This window comes from Salvelinus fontinalis, chromosome 18 (genome assembly GCF_029448725.1).
Source record: "Salvelinus fontinalis isolate EN_2023a chromosome 18, ASM2944872v1, whole genome shotgun sequence".
Classification (NCBI taxonomy): Eukaryota; Metazoa; Chordata; class Actinopteri; order Salmoniformes; family Salmonidae; genus Salvelinus; species Salvelinus fontinalis.
This window is the reverse complement of record NC_074682.1, coordinates 26907754-26929015: the sequence shown is the minus strand read 5'-3', so window position 1 is coordinate 26929015 and position 21262 is coordinate 26907754. Positions and strand designations below refer to the sequence as shown.

Genomic DNA, 21262 nt, shown 5'->3' with positions numbered 1-21262 from the left:
TTGCCCCTTCTATATCTGTCTGTTCCTCAGTTTGTTCCCCGTGTCAGCATTATTGTCGTTGTGTTTTCCCCTGTCCAGACGCTGCCCTTGTTTGTTTCTTGTCCATTGTTTACTAAATGTTCACTCCCTGTACTTGCTTCTCGCCTCCCAGTGCCTGTCCTCACACAGTCAGTCAGGCAGTCAGTCAGGCAGGCAGAGAGCAAGGAAATACAGTACAGTGGATGACAAATAAATAACTACAAGAGAGAGATTTTTGATTTTCTCTTTATTATTTTCCTGATTGGAAAGAAATTGCAGGGTCAATATTTTCATTAATCACATTACATGACATGATGCACCAAAATGTTACTCTATCTGTTTACAGGAATACACTGAATAGAACACAAGGTTTCACGATGGATACACAACTGACGTTTCGCCCATTGCACTTACAACAGTGAATGACTTGAGTTAGACTTTTTCTGGATTTTTTTTGTTGCATTTTCAATTAGCTTTTACCTCTTCTTTCAATCTCTTTTTAAAAAACTGATAATTTCTCATCAACTTTGAAACCTCCCGATAGAATGACAATAGAATGCCTGGATAAACTTTTACCATGGAGGTATTTCTCCTTGTTTTACAAACACAATATGTATAGAAACTCTACACAGACCAAATATGTATCTGAATACAAGTTTATTCCAATGTTGCCAACAGTCAATACGAGCCAGCCAGGTACACTATGCTTATTTCATCATTATATTCATAATCATGATATTTAATCATAATCAATATTATTTTATACACAAAAGCACAAAAGTTGGCAGCAAGTACGGTGTGGGAATGCACAAGATGACCGTACTATGAACTCAAATGCTGTACAGAAGAATCCATCTGTATTTACAGTGAGAATGTGTGTTTGTGTGTCTGTCTGTCTGTCCATTTGGATGGCTACAGTCAATGAAGGCTGTCTGGTCTCATGCTTCTGTTATCGACCACAAAGTCTCCATAAAGATGGTGAGCATGCAGCTATCTATACCAAGGTCCCTCTTTGGATCCACCCTGCAGACTCTCATTTATATTATTACCGTGAGATAACACATTTGTTTTAGCTCTCCTTGAAATCAATAACACATATCCTATTGGTGTCATATTTCTGTCTTTACATACCAGTAAGGCTTGTGCTTTAATTATAACATGCCCTGGTTGGATGAATGATTGACTTGGGCTCAGCAGAATGTTGAGTTTCTCTGACCTGATTGACAGTACTGTGGTATCCTCTAGATTCCCTCTAGACTAGCCTTGGATATGGAAGGTTCAGTGTTCCACTGATTGAGTTCTAAAGTTTGCGACGAGTTCTAGACTGTTCATTTAAGGGCGAATCCTAACTTCAACTTAAAATACAATGCATGACTAAGTGGATGTTAGGATTCCAACATTTGTTCCTCCAACTACTAACGATACCTTGATATCTTTGTATGCAACTTTTAGTGGCTTCAAAGCATGTCAAGTTGTTTCCCTCATCATCTATTACTACATGATGCCATTCCTAATGCAGTGAGACATAAGGAACCATTCTATTTGTTGGACAGTCTGGTCAACCAATCAGATACCTGAAATGAATCCTCCACCCTTCAGGTTAACCACTAACAGCCGATGTGCACACTGACTGACATTTTACAATGAGAATTTCTGACCAACCGCATCACAGGTTTGTATAGCAGCACGGACTGGACAGCTGAACACGCCATGGCACAGTGGGGCCCTGGTCAAGCCACACACACCAGGACTGAATGAGAGCATACAAACAGCCGGACAAAGCCAAGCAAATCATGCTTCAAGCAATAAGATGGTGGACATTCATGACTGACAGTCTACACAGTCAACCCTTTGGCAACAAGTCCCCCCATATGGGGAGTAATGGGGTACTATAAAACATGCCACAAAAATAAAAGTCTAGATTCAATAGTTAAATATTCAGATCCATAAATATAATTAGCTAAGTACAAATATGTTCATAACTGTTTTTGATGTCTTTCAGTTCACAATGTTGTTGGATTCTAGTGAGTAACATTGGTCATTATGGTATTAAACTTTGTTTTTTTGTCTGTTCCAGTTTCAAAATGAATCATTGCATAGAACATTTGAAATGATGATTGCTTCCAGCCACTCCTGCATGTGTGTGTGTTTGCCTGATTGCATGTATGTCTCTGTGTGAGTAAGTGTAAACATAGAGATTTAGGTGTGTATGTGTAATTATGCAACTCTCTCTGACATATTGCTGATGTTTATCAACATGTTTCAGTTATTCCCATCCATGAATTTAAACACCATTAACACCCTTGTGCTGTATATAATTGTATGCATGCTATTGCTTTTAAAAATCAACCAGCAAATTATTAAAATGTAAGATAATAAATAAGAAAACAATAGACCATAAAATATAAATAGATTTACCAAACAAAAACCTAAAAACAGAAGTCACATGAATATAAATTAATAAAAACACAAATTAATAATTTACATTATCAGTGTTCTCGATGGATTTATGTACATACAATAGTATACAGTTGTGCAAAACAAAATTAAGAAAGTTATGATATGGACGTTTCAAAACATATACAAGTAAAAAATATCTACCGAATAAGGCTCTTCTTTTCAGAAAAATATCAGGCAAAAATTATAAGAAATGAAACAAAATGAAAATACTTTTTATATATAAAAAAAAATCCCGAAGTGCTCGCTCTGGGATTGACAAATGATGGCTTTGCGGTGGCTAAAAGACAGCCATGGTCACGCTTGCTTGCGTTCCATCTGGTCCTCTCTCCTGTGTGGATCTCACACTCTATTGGTGGGCACACTGGTAGCTTCTCCTCTCTTTATCCTACTCGTCTAGTATTGTCTGGTGAACCCTCTTCTGGACGTAGTGGTGAAAAAGTGTTAAGAAGGTATGGGTTTCTTTTTGTATTATTATTGTGCGTGCATTCCAGTGTCCACATGTACATGTTGCATTCTGTAGACATCATATCATCACAACATGTGGAGGAGAAATAAAAACACATTCAAAGGGTCATCGTTCCCTGGAATGTAGAGATCATACAAACCAAGCATTCAAGGGGTTCATAACCAGGGCATTGTTTGTTTGTTTGTTTGTCTGTCGCCGTGTGTTTGTCTTGCCTTCTCCAGTGTAGTAGTTAGTGTCATAGTTGGCAAAGAGGTTTCTTTGGTACTAGTAAAACCTATGAGCTGTGTATCCATCTCCCTCCTCCACGGTTTTATAATGGTGATATTGTTATAAGGCCCTCTGACCACAAAAGTGTGGAGTCAAGAATGATTCTGGTCAGATGTGGACTCCTCAGAGCCTGCATTACAAATGCCACCCTATTCCCTATATAGTGCACTACTTTTGACCAGATGTGACATTTCCTTCTACAATGGCTCCTATCTGGCCTTGTCTTAGAATCATAGAACCACAGCGAGTGATGGGAGAACTCTGATGAATCTCAGTGTGCTCTCCAAAATGACAGAGATTCAGGTGAAGAAGCAGCATCCTCCGTTGTTGTCCTTCTGAGCTGAGCGATGCGGAAGCCAAGCCTACGGTGTGTGACAGCTCCCTGTTCTGTTCCTGGATCAGGTGTTATTTCTCTCAGTAAGCAGAGAGACAAACAGGGAGGTGAGACAGACAGGATTGTATCTTCATTCTCTCTTCGCTCTCTGTCTCATTCACTCTCCTACAGGAGCTGTGAGGTAGGCTCTCGTTGGCATTCTGTTGGTGCATCTGAAAACATGAAGTCAAAGTTTAGTGTCTCTCACCTAGAGATCATTTCTACTGAATTTTGGGAAAACCTGGGGATTTTGTGAAAGTTACCGGAATTTTAAAACCCTACGAGATCAATATACACTGAATTTGTATGGTATGTGCTGCATTAGGATCCAATATGTCACAGACATTTGAATAATATGACAAACAGGCTAAATACAGTACACAGAGACAGACTGTAAAATGTGTTCATTATTGTCTCATATAGTTAGTGCTGAAAGATTTCAGGACAGGATTTCACCAACAGGGGGAAAAGGAGAGCTGTAGTACTGTACTACTGTACTGCTTGAGGGATAACTACCTACATGTGCACACACACCTACACACAGAGACACAAGGACACACATACACACACAATTACATTCTAATTCCTTACACACGGCTCAGCAGAGCAGAATCCCTGAGAGAGAGAAGGAGAAAGAGACAGGGATAGGGAAAGAGAAATAGAAATAGAGAGACTGATAAAAAAAGAAAGAGATATTGAGAGAGAGAGAGCCAGAGATTATGCACCCTGGAGGGTTACCCAGTGGCCAACACCCCAGCGCCAGACGGTAATTACCATGGGAACCAATCCCACACCCTTATCCAAGTGAATTCTGTGAAAATTCTCTATAATAATAAATGTTTTCTTTAAAAAAGTAATATTGATATGAGATCATCTACACTTTGAAAGCTATGCATTTTAAAATAGGGCTATGAATAAAATCTCTGCAATACGACTGATTAGAAAGGTTTGATTGTACTGTAGCTAATTTACTGAGTTTTGCTCGTAACCTTCCCGTCACAGACTAGCTACACTATACCTCCTGTGACTGTATAGTAATAGGACACATCCACTACGAGCCGACACCTCATTTAAACAGACCACATCCCCTATATAAGACCTCACAACTGCCCCAAGACGGCCACGGTGAGGGCTTCCAGTTCCACTACCCCCCCTACATGTCACTATGTCCCAAGCCCCTCCACCAGGGCAGTGGCAGCCAATCAGAGCCCTGCTGGGATTGTCAGTAATCCTCAGGGCTGAGTAGGCTTGCCTGTTGGTCAGAGAGGCACTGAGAAGGTTTTTTCTCTAGATCCCTGCACTGGATCATTGGATCTCTCACCCCTACCACACACACACCCTTCACACACACACTAGAGATGTGAGGAACCTGGCGTCATGGCCTATGATATCAAACCAAGAGTCAACCCAACCTAGGCAGACCCTATAATAACTACACTAGCACAATGACAGACACAGTATTGGTCATAGGGAGAAAGCAGGGCCCAAATAGCATCATATGATAGTCATGATATGTTTTAAATGGGGTCTCAATAAAAATGCATTGAAATGTGTTGTGTTTAGAAAACCATTTTACTGTGCTGCTTTCTGTGTTAGCCCATTCTACAATGTAATGAGGGATTTTTTATAGATTTTTCATTCTGTGGGTCCCAGTTTGTGTGTGTGTGTGTGTGTGTGTGCGTGTCTGCCCGTGCGGGTGCATGAAAGGACAGTAATGCCATGGTTAGTCTGCTTATCAATTGGCAAATTATTATTATTTTTTACCCCTTTTTTCTCCCCAATTTCGTGGTATCCAATTGGTAGAAGTTACAGTCTTGTCTCATCGCTGCAACTCCCGTACGGACTCGGGAGAGGCGAAGGTCGAGAGCCATGCGTCCTCCGAAACACAACCCAACCTAGCCCCACTGCTTCTTGACACAACGCACATCCAACCCGGAAGCCAGCCCGGCACCAATGTGTCGGAGGAAACACCGTACACCTGGCGACCTGGTCAGCTTGCACTGCACCCGCCCGCCACAGGAGTCGCTAGTGCGCGATGAGACAAGGATATCCCTGCCGGCCAAACCCTCCCTAACCCGGACGACGCTGGGCCATGGACCTCTCGGTCGCGGCCGGCTGCGACAGAGCCTGGACTCGAACCCAGAATCTCTGGTGGCACAGCTAGCACTGCGATGCAGTGCCTTAGACCACTGCGCCACCCGGGAGGCCCTCCATTGCCTAATTAATAGTGCTCTGTGCCTGACCCAGTATAATGGACGTGTGTGTGGTGGAGTGAAAGGGTACACTTCCTGGACCTATCCTGGGCTCTGACCTCTGACCTCTAACCTGGACTAACCTCTGACCTCTAACTTGGACTAACCTCTGACCTCTAACCTGGACTAACCTCTGACCTCTAACCTGGACTAACCTCTGACCTCTAACTTGGACTAACCTCTGACCTCTAACCTGGACTAACCTCTGACCTCTAACCTGGACTAACCTCTGGGCACTAACCTGGACTAACCTCTGACCTCTAACCTGGACTAACCTCTGACCTCTAACCTGGACTAACCTCTGACCTCTAACCTGGACTGACCTCTGGGCACTAACCTGGACTGACCTCTTGGCTCTAACCTGGACGGACCTCTTGGCTCTAACCTGGACTAACCTGTGACCTTTAATCTGGACTAACCTCTGGGCTCTAACCTCTTGACTCTAACCTGGGCACTAACTTCCGACCACTCCAACAGTGGGAGAACATGGATACAGTAATTTCTGTTAACCTGACTTGACACAGCAGAGAACCAATTCAATGAAAAAGTGCTATTAAAGAGAGAGAAAAAAATTGAAAAATAAGAAAAATGCCCCCAGCAGATTAGACAGAATATACAATCACAGTTCTTAGTGAGTCATCAGTTCACTCATGCTTCTACATGATGCAGACATGGATCTATGTTAATCTATGCAAATATCCAGCTGATACAATGCTTCATCCATTCATCCACCGCAGTGTGCGGCTGTTGCCCAAATGGCACCCTATTCCCTACCTAGCGCACCATTTAGGTTATAGGGTGCCATTGAAGATGCAACCTCTGTATCCTTAACTGCATTAAACTTAACCTTAACTATTGATGATAGTATTAATACTTTGAGGGGTGAGTATTTAACTTCGAAAAGCTATTTAAAAATTTAATCTACACTCATATACATCATGAAAATATGAAGAGTACAATGGAAGACATTTCTTTGTGGATTATCACAAATATGGTCAATATTTTTCTCCAAAGACAAGACACACCGCCCCAATGTGTAAAGACATGTATTTATTTCATGAGATACTCACTGATGCACTCAGGTACCCTCCTCCTCCTCCTTCTCCGCTTCGTTGTGATAGTGAAATGTATAAAATGCCGAAAACAGTTTCATAGATTTTTCTAGTACCAAGCCTCTAATCCCCCTCCATCGCAACTCTTCATACCCTGCAAGACAAACACAAGCATTCCCTCACACCTGGGACCTCCACAACACACAAACAAAGTGTCAACTACTTAAACCTTACATCTATCAAAAATCACAAAGAAATCCATTGCATTTACCCTCCTTTCATCCGTTCACCAAAATGAAGTGAACTTCTTCCCGAGGCCAGAAATAGCTGTGTAAAAGAGATAGAGAATAGATGGGGTGAGAGGGAAAAAATATTTATTACAGTATAGAAAGTTAGGACATTAGTCCTTTTCACAGAATATCATATTTAGTACAGTATAGAAAGTTAGTCCTTTTCACAGAATATTCTGTAGAAGGGGTGTATATAAAATAAAGGGTCCATTTTGTATTATGTTCAATCACTAAGAAAGAACATCAACGACTGAGGACACACACACACACACACACACACACACACACACACACACAATACAGGAGGAAAGTAATTGTTAAACAGTAATTCCTTCCACATCAGACTCTGTATTCGTCCCAAATGGCACCCTATTCCATATATGGTGCACTTCTTTTGACCAGGATCCATAGGTAGTGCCCTATATGGGAATAGGGTGCCATTTGGGATGCTCAGGTGTTCAGGTTCTCAGGGCTTTACCGTCTCCCAGTTTCCCCGCCTGTTCAGCTGCCCCTCCCGCCCCTCCCAGGATATTGGTGAGAACGTTGACGCCCTCCGCTGGTGGCTGGCCTGCCGCTGCACTGCCGATCCCAACAGGCCTGCTACCTATCCCTCCAGGGGGGGTTGCTTTAGAGCCTGCAGAGGAACAACAACCGCACTGTCAGATGGCACTGTTTGGGTAGTATAAACTTTTCTGTATGGGTAGTATGTCATGTCTGTTTGGGTAGCATGTCATTCTCTGTTTGGGTAGCATGTCATTCTCTGTTTGAGTAGTATGTCATGTCTGTTTGGGTAGCATGTCATTCTCTGTTTGGGTAGCATGTCATTCTCTGTTTGGGTAGCATGTCATTCTCTGTTTGGGTAGTATGTCATGTCTGTTTGGGTAGCATGCCATTCTCTGTTTGGGTAGCATGCCATTCTCTGTTTGGGTAGTATGTCATGTCTGTTTAGGTAGTATGTCATGTCTGTTTGGGTAGCATGTCATTCTCTGTTTGGGTAGTATGTCATGTCTGTTTAGGTAGTATGTCATGTCTGTTTAGGTAGTATGTCATGTCTGTTTGGGTAGTATGTCATTCTCTGTTTGGGTTTGAGAGTCTAAAGACAGTAATGTATTAATGCAGTGTTAGACTGCGAGAGAGGTGTCAGTCTCACCGATGCCTGTGAGGGGTGGTGTAGCTGTCTTGGGTGGCTGTGCTGCTGCTGCCCCCCCAATCGTTGCTGCAGGTTTCATCCCCCCAATAGCTGCTGCAGGTGTGGCAGAAGTCACCTGTTGCAGAACAGAAAGAGTGGGGAACAAAATTGTTACTGTCCAGCTGTTCACCAAGAAGTGAAAAATAAAAGGGGAAAATTACATAGGCCCAGTAATTTCATGAGTATTGCCAGGATGCACAATTCAATTTATCTTGAAATACCAAACCCATCTCAGGTGTACTCACAGCTGTGGTTGTTGGCTGGCCTGCGGTAGGTCCGGCTGGCTGCCGGCCTTGTGCCGGTGTCTGGCCAGCTTTAGCCTGCTGTTGTGCCGGCCCTGGTACTACCATGGGTCCTGCCATGGGTCCTGGCCCTGCAGTGACTGGAGTGGCCTGAGGGCCCCCGGCTATGGTCTGGGAAGGATGGCTCTGCTGTGGAGGCTGCTGCTGCTGGGTACGTTGCTGCTGCTGGCCAGGCTGCTGGGCTGGTTTGCCCCCGTCTGGTCCCTGGGACACAGGCTGTCTGCCTGACAGGGGCTGTTGCTGCTGCCCGCCTGGAACCCCCTGGGGCTGTTGCTGCTGCCCGCCTGGACCCCCCTGGGGCTGTTGCTGCTGCCCGCCTGGACCCCCCTGGGGCTGTTGCTGCTGCCCGCCTGGACCCCCCTGGGGCTGTTGCCCCAGACCCTGCTTGGCCCCTGCAGAAGGAACCCCTTCCTGTCTCCTGGAGGAAGAGCCTGGCGGCTTCTGACCCCTGCCACTGGTGCCCTCACGGTGGTGGCCAGAGGCCGGGTCACGAGAGGAGTGGTCTCCAGAGTCCCGGTCCCGGTAGCCATCCCGGGAGGAGCGGGGTTCCGAGCCTCCCCTCTTCTGGGTGGAGGAGGATCCACGGCCCTCAGAGCGGGCGGATTGGTCTTTGGGGTGTGTTCTGGAGGAGCGGCTGGACGTCCGAGGCTCCTCACCGGAGTGGCGGGAAGAGGAGTGCCTCCCCGAGCTACCGCAGCTGCTGGCATGGTGACCACGGTGTTCGCGGGATGATGAGGTAGACGAGGGGTGGCGAGGTTGGTTGTTGTACTCGTCCTGAGGCCACAGGTCCTGCTCTTCGGGAGGCTCATCATAGTCATGGTAGGTGTGCTTCACGTTGGTGCCGGTCTGTTGTCTACCAGTGGAGATGTGCCCTGCGCTCCCATGGTGTCTGGAGCGGTTGGAGCGAGCCTCCCTTGGCTTCTCAAACCAGTCCGTCTCCTCCTGACCCAGATGATAGGCTTTTTGAACAACAAAGATTATCATCAGTCAGTTTACTTTCGTTTTATGATGTGTAGAGAGGAAAAGAGGAGAGAAAGACATACAGTCTAAACTGAAGCCATGCAGACGACAGACAAAAAGAAGGGCCCAAAGTTTCAAAAACATGGAAAGTCTTTCAAAGTCAAACAAAAAACAGCAAACAAAATCACAAAAATAAAATGTTCAGCAGGCAAAACGAAAAAAAGGAAAACAGGCTTATGCGGTTTCATGCATTGGGCACAACATTCACAGTCACAAAACAGAAGAAGCCATCATGCTACTCTGAAGAATCTTGGCATGCAGACTCTTTCCAGCAGACAGAAAGACAGAGGAAGTCAGGCTGTTAGTGGCATTCAGCACCAGTTACCTTCACTGTCCGACACAGCAGCGTTCTGATCGTCTACGAGATACGGGTCATCTGGCTTGTACACGTGGCTCCTGGGCAGGTCCTTCATGTGGTGGTCCTGGACATCCGGCAGGGAGTGGCTGGAGCCGTACTGGTTCCTCACGTCATGGGGGTCCACTGGTACCCCTGTGCCACCTCGTCCGACCCCCACAGGCTTCCCCACGGGGCTGAGGGGGCTCTCCTCCTCTGAGTTATGGTTGCGCAGTCCGGGCCGTCCAGCACCGCCTCTCTGAGACCGCTCCATGGCTTCCCTCTCGTAGGACTTGCTCCTGGAGGAGTCCCTGGAGGAGATCTTGTCTATGCCGTAGCCAGTAGACCGGGACCTCCCCGAGCCGTACATCCGGTCCTCCTCTTCCAGGGCTTCCCGGCTTCCCGGGTGGTCACCAAAGTACTTCCGCTGGTCGTTGCCGCTCTTCTTCACTCCAGACCGAGACACCACAGTACAACTGCCGCCGGTGGAGGTGGTCATGGTGTAAGAGGCCAGGTCGGACTCCACGTCCCGTGCCTCCTCAATGGGGGAGAACTTGGAGATTTTCTGCTCCATGCCCTGCTTTCTGTGCTTGCTGCGCTTACCGGAGGAGACAACGGCGGGAGCCAGGTTCTTGAATGGGTGTTTCTGGGTCCCCGGGCCCCCTGGGCGTGGTGTGCTGAGGTGTTTATTATAGTCGTCATAGTAATAAGAAGATCCCCCACCGCCTACAGTGGTGCTGGTCCGGGGATCCACAGAGCCCTTCTGGTGGTAGCCTGTGGTGCCTGCAGACATGTACGGGTCCACAGGCTCATTGCCATAGCCAGTTTGGCGCGCAGGGCCATTCTCACCATAGCGTCCTGCAACAGGATGTCCCAGAACGTCAACAGACGAGCCTGTGTTCTCTTTGGTCAGCTCGCTGATGTCGTCGATCATGACGTAGTTCCTGGGGATGTTCTGCTCCAGGTTTGCGGTGTAGAGGCCATCTGCAGCGTAGGCCGGCGTGGGGCTGTCCACACCGTGGGTCAGGACTGGCTCCGGGAGGCGGTACTTCCCATAGGCATTGGGCATGTTGGAGGTGTAGGTGTTGGAGGCATAGACTGAGCCAAAGCCGGTGTCTGGAGCTGATGTGGCCACTGACACGGCAGGGTTACTGATCACCTCGTAGTTGGTGGGCAACTTCTGTTCCAAGTCGGCCAGGGAGGTCTGATGAGGCCTCTGGTGGACCGTGAGGATCTCAGCCTGCGGCTGGAAGGACATGCCCTGGCCAGAATATGGGCTCTGGCCTGGGTAGGGGAGGTTCTGGCCCAGGATAGAGGGGTTGGGAGGCTGGAAACCCTGGTGGCCATGCTGCTGCATGCCCAGGTCTGTCGGGTAGGAAGGCTGGCCGTAGCCCCCGTGGGCTGGGTAGATTGGCTGGGTCTGGTAGCCTGAGCCTTGGGGTGGGTGGGGCTGGAAGGTGCCTGGCTGGGGCTGGGAGGCTGTAGGGTATTGAGGGGGCTGGAAACCGATCTGTTGGTAAGCAGCGGTTGGCTGCTGTGTAGGCGTGGGCTGGCTCTGTGGGTACTGATAGGCCATGTAGGAGGAGGTGGGCGGGTACTGGGAGGCTGGGCCGAGGTCGTTGGGGAACTGGCTCAGCGGCGCCGTGCTGGGCCTCGTCAGCAGACCATTACTGTCGAACGTTCCCGTGGCCGCCACCATCCTCAGGTTATTGAGCTCGGTGTCTGACATGTAGTCGCGGGCGTCGCCCATGCAGCGCATGTAGGCCAGCTCCCTCCTCTCCCTCTCCTTCACCAGGGTCTCCTTGCGCTGATGGATGCCCAGTTCCAGGTACCGCAGCTTGGCGTCAATCTCCTTCTCCTCCTCCTCTAGCTCCTGCTGCTGCTTGCGGAGCTTGGTGGACTCTTGCTCCACGGCCTTCAGCTCGCTCAGCAGGCCGGCCTTGGTGACCCCCTGGGCAGGCCTGGGCAGCACCCGCTGGGGTTGCATCCCCAGAGAGCTGCTGTACATGTAGGACATGGCTGGGGTGACGATGGGGAGAGGGCTCTCCTCTGGAGGCGGGCTGGGTAGGGTCCTCTTCACCTTTCTCATCAGAGAGTTCTGCTGCTGCTGCAGGGTGGCCATCTGGAGAGAGAGGCAGAGAAACACCATCAGGATAACACTCACATAACATTGAACAGAATGCCTGCATGGAAATCAGACTAACTGCACTGAAGAAGATTCTAGTCCAGTCCCCTATTCTTCTCATTACACCTTGATTCCCCTATTCTAATCATTATACCTTGATTCCCCTATTCTAATCATTATACCTTGATACTTTGTAATTTCTATAGCTTATTTCAGAAAATGGTAATGTTATAGACTAATTTAGCATCAATGTAGCCCTTTCCTGCAATAAAATGACCGCGTGGCCTCATGCGTGGAATGTTATTCATATTTTTCATAATTTCATATTTAATAAACATTATTTAAAAAAACTGTTTTTTTTATATTTCAGTCTGCTGTGATATATATAAAGTGTAATTTTGGGATGTAAACTCAAAATTGAATACTGACATGGTACAGATGTCTTCTTTACTTTAAGCCTATTACCATGTGTGAGGTGTGTACTTTTGTTTCAGTAGATTGTTTAAGACTACCAAGAAAACTCTGTGTGACCCTGATTTAGCTCACTGCAGTAAAATGAAGGTAAAATGTATAAATTCTATGTTTAGATTTGTTTGGGTCCATTCAACAATACTTTCGTCATAAATAATATGTTTGTTATTAAATTGTACTCTGCAAAAGATGAGTGCTACAACCATGAATAATGATGTCCAAGTGAGAGAGAATGGGCAACTTGGGAGCTATTCTCAGCATAAATTATTAATATGAATCATTTTTAGAGCATTAGAAGATTCTAATCATGACATAGTCATACAGGTTATCATATAAATAAAATAAAAAACGTCCTTCATCCTGATCACTTATCTCAAAACATATGCCAACAACAACAAACTCTTCTTTCTACTTACAGTTTATGAGTTGTGTAGACCCATAGTGAATGTATTAAGTATCCGTGAGAATGCCATTTTATTAAAATGTTGATGTATGGCCAGCACAAATAAAACAATAAATATACGTAAAAATCCTCTTATGATTCCTATGTGTGCCTGTTCATCGGACAGCCCTCACACTGAGTACAGAAGGATCTGACTTTACTTTGACCAGCTGCTAACATGCCGGAAGACAGCAGGGCTGTACCAGGATGCCTCCCCCTGGCATTTCTAAGGGCTTTGCCAGATATAGCAGGGAAAGAATAAAGGAGAAAGAGAGGAATGGGGTGTGTGTGCGCATGCGTGTGTGTACGTGTGTGTGCGTGCTTGTATGTGTGCGTGCGTGCGTGTACGTGTGTGTGCGTGTATGTGTGTGCGTGAGAGAGAGAGAGACGGAGAGAAAAAGCAGACTGAAAAGGCAAAGGAGAAAAAAGAAAGGGATATCAGAGAAAGCTATGGAGTGAGAAAAAGAGAGGTTGGTAGAATGGAGTAGAGGGGAAGCTTGCCTGGTGCCTAGCATGGACAGCTGCTCTCCTGAGAACATTCTGTCGCGACCTTTGATGCCAAACCCTGTGTGATGCATCTGTGCTCTCACACCAGACTATCTAGTCTATTCAGTATCACACTCTCCTCAGTACGTACTTTCTCTGGTCTCTACTGTATATAGCATAGTCATGAAAAAACGTCTCCTGTCTTGTTAAATTCTTGTTCTTTTCTTAATAACTTACACTTTAACTATTTATTTTCATATCAGGTCACATTATGATTTACTGTTTGTTAATGTGAAAGTTATTGAAGTGAAAGAGAAACAGTAATAATGTAACTTATTACATACCTGACTGTTGGAGAGGGCCTGTTGATGGTAAGGGGAGAACCTGTTCTTGGCAGGGTCTTCTGAGGTGGGGCTGAGGGGTTTGGGGTCCGACATGGAGCGCTGCACACTCTTGATAGGTCTGGGGAGGCTCTGGTGACGCTGAGGAGACTCTGCAGTGAAGGCTTTCTGCTGGGGCGTGACGTGCGCCTTGTTGAGCTTCTCCTGGGAGGCGAAGGTGGTTTCCAGCATCCGATGGGGTGACAGCGGGGACACAGGGGAGTACAGCACCTGGGGAGACTTGGGAGGCTGGCGAGACGGGGACTCGTTCTGCTGCTGGCTTTGGTAGTTGATTTCCAGAGGGTCGGGTTTCCTCCTTTCGAACTTAGCCACCCCTTGGGGAGGAGATGGGGTGGAGCCCACCATCTGCATAGAGGTGGAATATGGGCTGATGGTGGTGAGGACGCTGAGCTGAGGGGCCACCACCCCCTGAGACTGGGCCTCCGGTTCTGTCTGACAGGCCAAGCTCTCACCCTTATGGGTCCTCTCTGGGGCAGAGATGTAGTGAAGCAGCTCCACCTTATTTGTCTCAGCCGCAGTGATGTGGATTGCAGGTGAGATCCTGCTCAACTGGTCGGCCTCAGTCTGGCATGAGGAGTCGTTGGTGGTCTGAATGGCTATGCTGGAAGAGGACACTTTGGCGGTTCCATCGGATTTGACCTCGCCGCTAGAGTCTGAATGTTTGGATAAGCGCGATCTCCTGCGCCTAACCGGTTGCTCCCAAGCTGCCTGATCCTCGTCGTCTGTCTGAACGCTGCAGTCGGCGATCCGCCTGGTTCTCCTGCCCCTGCGGTTCATGTACCTGTCCTCACCCTCTTCATCGTCTGTCTGCACGCAGCTATCCGCAATCCTCCTCACCAGCTCCTCCTCCGATCCATCCCTAAGACGAGGCATAGAGTTTTGCTTCTTCATGATCCTGGACCCCAACTGATTCTCACTGTTTCTCAAGGACATCTCAGAGGCAGAGCTTGGTATGGGCCTTGGGGTCATCACTGCTTGGACCACCTGCCCTTCCATGTGGGGTTGCCAGAACTGTACACTTTGGCCGTCCTGTTGAATCACCCTACCACTCTGGTCACAGATGATGAAACCTTGAGGAGTTCCTCCTCCTCCGACTACTACCCCTTGTATGGCACCTTGAGGGGTTCCTCCTCCAACTACTACCCCTTGTATGGCACCTTGAGGGGATATTCCTCCGACTACTACCCCTTGTATGGCACCTTGAGGGGATATTCCTCCGACTACTACCCCTTGTATGGCACCTTGAGTGGAAGTGGCTAGAGCAGATGCTGCTGCGGATGCAGCGGCTGCCTCAGCTGCAGCCGATGCCTCCACTACTGCTGTCTTCTGCCTCTTCTGCTCCTCCAACTGCTGCTGGAGCTGCTGCTGCAGCGACTGGATCTGGTTCAGTTGCATCCTCTGCTGGGCTAGCTGTTCCCTCTGCATGACCAGCTGTGTCTCCCTCTCTGATTGTTGCTGATGCAGGACATGCTGTTTGATGGTCTGCAGCTCCTGAATCTCGCGCTGCACCAGCATTTGTTCTTTCTCCCTGTGCCTCTGGAGCTCCATGCGGTCTCGCTCCAGTTCCTCATGCAGGCGCATCTGCCGAAGATTCTCCAGCTCCACACGCTCTCGCTCCATCTGCAGCATCTGCTCCTGTTGCTGTCTCAAACGCTCCTCTACCTTTTCCAGCTCTGGGTCGACCGAAGTGGCGATGGTGGTCCTGGCTGCTGCAGTAGAAGCAATCTGGCGAGTGGTCTGCAGATGGGGCTGCACTAGAGCCTGTGGATCAGGCTGAGTTATAGGCTGTGACTGGGTTTGAGTCAGAAATAAAGCTTGAGTTTGAGTTGCTATTTGTTGTTGCATTTGAGTTTGCATTTGTTGCTGTATTTGGGACTGTATTTGTTGCTGTATTTGGGACTGTATTTGTTGCTGCATTTGGACTTGCATATGAGTTTGAGTATGGGGGTGCGTCGTAACATTTTGCGCTTGGATTTGAGTTTGGGGAGTCTGTTGGTTTGCAGGGACTACTGCAGACTGAATTGGCATTGCAGTAGTTTGTCCACTCATATGAGAAATTGGCTGGGCCAGTGGTAAGGTTGCAGCCGTGTGCACAGAGACGGCTGCAGAAGGCTTCCCAAGGTAGACAGGAGCTTCCTTGGTGGAGTTGCAGGTGGCAGGTACACTTCCAGGAACACCAGCCGTTGTAGGGAACTGGTTGGGAGGAGGGTAACCGTAATGTCCCTGTGTGGACAGAGGCATCTTTGGGGTCATATTAGGCAACCTGGTGAGGCTCGCCAGTGGTACAGTGGTCACGCCTGCAGGGTAAGGTTGGTATATTCCTTGTGGCATGGGTTGCAGAACAGAGGAGGGCTGGGTGGTTATTGGCAAGGTAGAGGCTATTGGGGTGTTGATGGTGGAATATGTCATACTGTCAGCTCCTCTCATTGCAGCTGGATATAAGGCCCGTATGCTTGCTTGTCTAGCATTGATCAGATTGGTTAGGGCTTGGCCGTGTGCAGTGGGCCTCCCATCAGGGCCATAGAGTAGGTTGGCTCGGATTGATGCTAAGCTTTGCTGTAGGTTGAGCCTGGCTGCAGGCCCTGCTCCACTTCCAGAAACATACTGCATCATCTCAGGGTTGCTGTACCGTTGACCGAACTGGTCCATTGAGTTCAGAGCTGCACACATTCGGCTGATCTCCCGGGCCGTAGTGGCACTATACTGTGCCAGGTTTGCGTCCGGTAAACCTGCCTGACTATAGCCGTAGTCTTGGTTGATGTTGGACATGGAGCCGTACCTTCGCAGGGGCAAGGGAGGCCCTGCAACATCTCCTTGATGACGTAAGTCTGTGTAGGATCCGTATTGCGCACCCATGCCAAGATATCCTCCTTCGTAGGCCTGATTCATGGTGCTCAGATCCACTGCCAGGTCCCCAGGGTTAGTCCTCTGATAGTACTGAAGACCTGTATTAGACATGTCGGTGTCAGACATGGAAGGTTGAAGACTGCCTCCAGGGGGTATAGGGTATAGAGGGACTCCCTGCATCGGTTTAGGCTCATCTGGTGCTCCTTGCATGCTTGCTGCCTGGTAGCCATTATTACCAGGTGGTGGTTGTTGTTGCTGTTGTTGTGGCTGTTGTTGTTGTTGTTTCTGCTGCTGCTGGCCTACACTGTAGTGTTGGGCAGGGGGTGGAAGAGTGATTTGGGAAGATTCAGTGGTAGACTTTTTCTGAGTTAAGTTACCTGCACAGCTACCAGCAAAGGGTAGCTTGTAAACAACGTCACAACAAGCCACCTGGTTCTCTGGTTTCTGTATCTGTCCACCAGTGAGATCCAGGACCTGGGGAGGAGGAGGAGGCTCTTTGACCAGCTGAGTCACAGTGGCCATCTGAGAGGCATTGCTATCTTCCAGTTGGACCATCATGACATGGGGCTTTCCCGTGGACAGGTTCATTACTGTGGGCTTGTTCTTCAACTCCAAGGCAAGCCCACTCTGACCATAGTCATGATGATTGTTAGAGGGAGGTAGAACTATAGGCGCTGGCAGGGGCGGCATGGGAGATACTCTAGGAATCACACTGACCACAGGCTGGGCACTGCCACTGCTCGTCTGGCTAACCACCAGGTCTTTCTTCAGCAACAGCGGCTGGACCTGGTTCGCTAGGTTATAGCGAGCAAAGGAAGACTGCTGGTGCTGCTGAAGCTGCTGCTCGAGGAGCTGTTGTTGCTGTAGGAGCTTCTGCTGCTGCATCTGGAGCTGCTGCTGCTGGATGCCCAGATCCTCCAGACACGCATCAATCTTAGGAATGGACGGGTCAGTAATGGGTGGCTTAGTTTGTGTTAGACACATTGCTGACCCAACGCCTTGCCCCAGATCCATACGGTTCTGCACGGGATCTCCGTAAATCACTGGATGCCCCTTCGGCTGTGATATAAACATGGAGGCTGCCACGGTGATGCTGACTGTTGTTGGAGTGGACGCCGAAACATGCGGCTGCTCTTGTGCATTCAGGTTCATGGCAGCATTCAGTGGCTGCACCGATTTGTGATGGTTGGGGGGTTGTTCAGCATCAAGAGAATACCTTCTTGTATCAGTTGCCAGAGATGTTAGATCCATGCCCTGGTCTGTCATGATGATTGGGGAGGCCTTCATTGGTGCTCTCAGGTCCACTACAGATGCATGTCCAGTCGGACGCATTTGCATTTGGCCCTGCTCTACGACCCTAGAGGTACCTGGGACATTGGAGATCCTACATAGGGAGATATTTTCCATTGATATTGACCCACGACTGTATGTGGCAGCTGTGGTTGTCATTGTCCTGCTTATACCAATATTAACCTTCTCTGCATTTTGGGGCCTCTGTAAACCATGTTGAGGGGATTGTTGCGATAGATGCATTTGTGGGGACGTTGGAGAGCTTGTTGAAGGAATATATTGCTGATACATGGGTTGACGGATAGCCTGTGTTGGCGAGGACAGGGGAGAAGTGGAGGAGTTTACAGTCAGAGGCCTGGCAGGACTGGTGGTGGTCTTAGAGCCCAGCGTTATCCCCATTACTGGTGAGTCGGAGGAGGACTGTTGTCTTGCAAGGCGTGGCGATGCTGTTCTTCGAGACATCTGGGCATCATGTTGTTGCGGTGGTACTGGGGAGGTTGCGCCACCAGCGCCAGGCTGAGAATGTTGTGGGGACACCCCAGGCCCTGTAGGTCGTAGGGACAGGGAATGAGTTGGACTCTGTGAGGGAGAGGGGGAAGGGGAAACAGGAGGACTGGGGCCTTTGAAATAGGAGAAGAGGGAGGATGCGATGGAGGGCGCTCCAGAGTCAGGAGGAGGCGCCCCCTGTGCTGGTCCCTGAGGACCTGGTCTTCCAGCCACTGGGGGGATAACACCCCCTATTTTGGCAGTCTGCGTCCTCATCCGGTCTTGGGTTTCTTTCGATAGATGCTGTTTCACACTGATTCCTGGTGGGGCCCCTTTTCCAGCCCCACGTAGATCGTTTGAGGAGAAGGAAACAGGTGCAGAGATTTGTGTGGGGCTGGAGCCAGGGGTTAGAGGTGCTCCAGTGCCTAGATGTTGTTTGCTGCTAGGCTGAGGTGCCCCAGCCGGTTGCCTTTGCGGACTTCCTTGTTGTTGGCCTGGCCTTCCTGGCTGTCTCTGCTGCTGCTGCAACATCTCTGCTTTCCTCATCATTTCTTCATACACCTCCTCTGCACTTTTCAGTGTCTTGTCCAACGGTGAAGTGGCAGTATGTTTTTCAGTGGGGGAGTAGAGAGACATGAAGGTGGGTAGGTTGTGGTGGCTTCCTGACTTGTAGAGCTTGGAGCCCATCATTTCAAAGCCCTCTGCCTCTGAGTCCATGGAAGGGGAATACTCGGAGCAGGAGGATCTGTGGAGCTCCTCCATCTCTGCTGCCTGTCTCAACTCCTCTGTCGGGGATGCATCCTCGATGGGCGAGAGGTTGCTGGGAGGAGTCTTGGATCTCTCTCTACGTCTCTGGGCCCTTAGCTCCTCTTTGTCCCTCTTGGTTTTCCTGGCTGTACTGCGGATCCTCTGCAGGTCCAGATCTCTCATCTTCTCCTGCTCTCTCAGAAGCTCCTCTTCCTCTCTCAGCTCGTCTTCCTCGGATGAGTCCTCGATGGTCGGCAGGAGTGGGCCGTGGGAGCGATGGCGAGCCTTCCTCTGCTGCTTGGCTTCCTCCAGTCTCTGCCTACGGCTGGGGCTGCTGTCACTGTCATCCTCCATGGAGGACACGGAGGTAGGGGACGTGCCAGATGTGTAACTGGGAGTTGTGGCAGGGAGGGTAGATGAATACTCCCCCCTCGACCGCTCTTCTGGTGATCCAGTCAGACTCTCCATCTCCAGCTCTGGCTCTCTGAGGTCATGCTCTGAGTTGTTCAGCTCAATGGTCTTAAACCGCCGCAGGCCTCCTTGGGAAGCCATCATACCTTCATTGTCTTCACCATCTACCCCCTTGGTGTCCTCCTCAAAACTACTGGAATGGTGGGTGAGGCTCCGTCGTTTCTCCTTTTTGTTTTTCGTTTTCTGGTAGCCGTACCCTTCCTCCTCCTCCATCTCGTCCTCGTCAGCGCTCATTTCCATGATCTGCCTCCTCATGAATTCCTCATCTGTCATTTCTTTATGGGACTTCTTCTGCCTGGGCGGTAAGGGGGACAGACCACTCTCGCTGCTGTCCTCCACATAGTCGTGGCGCAGCTTGGAGCTGAGATCGTCCGACACCTCCCCGTCAGAGTTGTTCTCCCCGCCCTGGTCTGTAGCGGTCTTGGACTTGGACTCTAGCAGTGGCCGCATGGAGCTCTCTAGCTTAGTGATCTCAGAGGGGCTGGAGAGGCTACGTTCACTCAGCTTTAACCCCGGATCCTCACGGATATGGCCTGTGATCTCACCCACGGAGCCGGAGATCCCATCTGAGGAGTATCCCGTGTCACTGAGGCTCTGTGTGCTGGACTTGTTGGAATCCTAAAGGAAAGAGAGAAACAAGAGAGACAAGTCAGAGGCCAGTATTAGCATCAGTCCTGTTGCCCCCTGACGTAATTAATTTCTGTAGCAAAAAGTCTATTACAGGCAACAGTGCACCCTTTCTTTCCTATCGTTTCACCTAACTCATCGGCAGAGTTACTTTTATGGGCATTTGTTTCACAGATGATAGGGGTTGGAATAAAAGCACTGGAGTTTAAACAGGCTGTATTACTATTCTGGCAAGACATGAGAATAATTACATTGAAAATAATTCAGTCATCAAAGCACAGGCAAATACAGTTGAAGTCGGAAGTTTACATACACTTAGGTTGGAGTCATTAAAACTCGTTTTTTAACAACTCCACAAATGTCTTGTAAAGAAACTATAGTTTTGGCAAGTCGGTTAGGACATCTACTTTGTGCATGACACAAGTCATTTTCCCAACTATTGTTTACAGACAGATTATTTCACTTATAATTCACTGTGTCACAATTCCAGTGGGTCAGAAGTTTACACTAAGTTGACTGTGCCTTTAAACAGCTTAGAAAATTCCAGAAAATAATGCCATGGCTTTAGAAGCTTCTGATAGGCTAATTGAAATAATTTGAGTCAATTGGAGGTGTACCTGTGGATGTATTTCAAGGCCTACCTTCAAACTCAGTGCCTCTTTGCTTGACATCATGGGAAAATCAAAAGAAATCAGCCAAGACCTCAGAAAAAAATTGTAGACCTCCACAAGTATGGTTCATCCTTGCGAGAAATTTCCAAACGCCTGAAGGTACCACATTCATCTGTACAAACAATATCAAGCAAGTATAAACACCATGTGACCACGCAGCCGTCATACCACTCAG

General features: G+C 48.5%; 1 protein-coding gene across 2 annotated transcripts in view; it reads right to left on the bottom strand.

The window, feature by feature from the left end:
- Positions 1–248: 248 nt before the first annotated feature.
- LOC129815232 (protein bassoon-like) overlaps positions 249–21262 on the bottom strand; it is a 172731-nt gene continuing 151717 nt past the window's right edge. For both annotated transcript variants that reach the window (XM_055868821.1, XM_055868822.1), the window contains exons 5-12: positions 13892–20407; positions 10015–12145; positions 8613–9628; positions 8329–8443; positions 7657–7812; positions 7160–7215; positions 6907–7042; positions 249–3757 (exon numbers count right to left, since the gene is read on the bottom strand). In XM_055868821.1, coding sequence (XP_055724796.1) covers positions 7175–7215; positions 7657–7812; positions 8329–8443; positions 8613–9628; positions 10015–12145; positions 13892–20407 — 9975 coding nt within the window. In that variant the 3' untranslated portion in view covers positions 249–3757; positions 6907–7042; positions 7160–7174. The remainder of the gene's footprint in view (positions 3758–6906; positions 7043–7159; positions 7216–7656; positions 7813–8328; positions 8444–8612; positions 9629–10014; positions 12146–13891; positions 20408–21262) is intronic.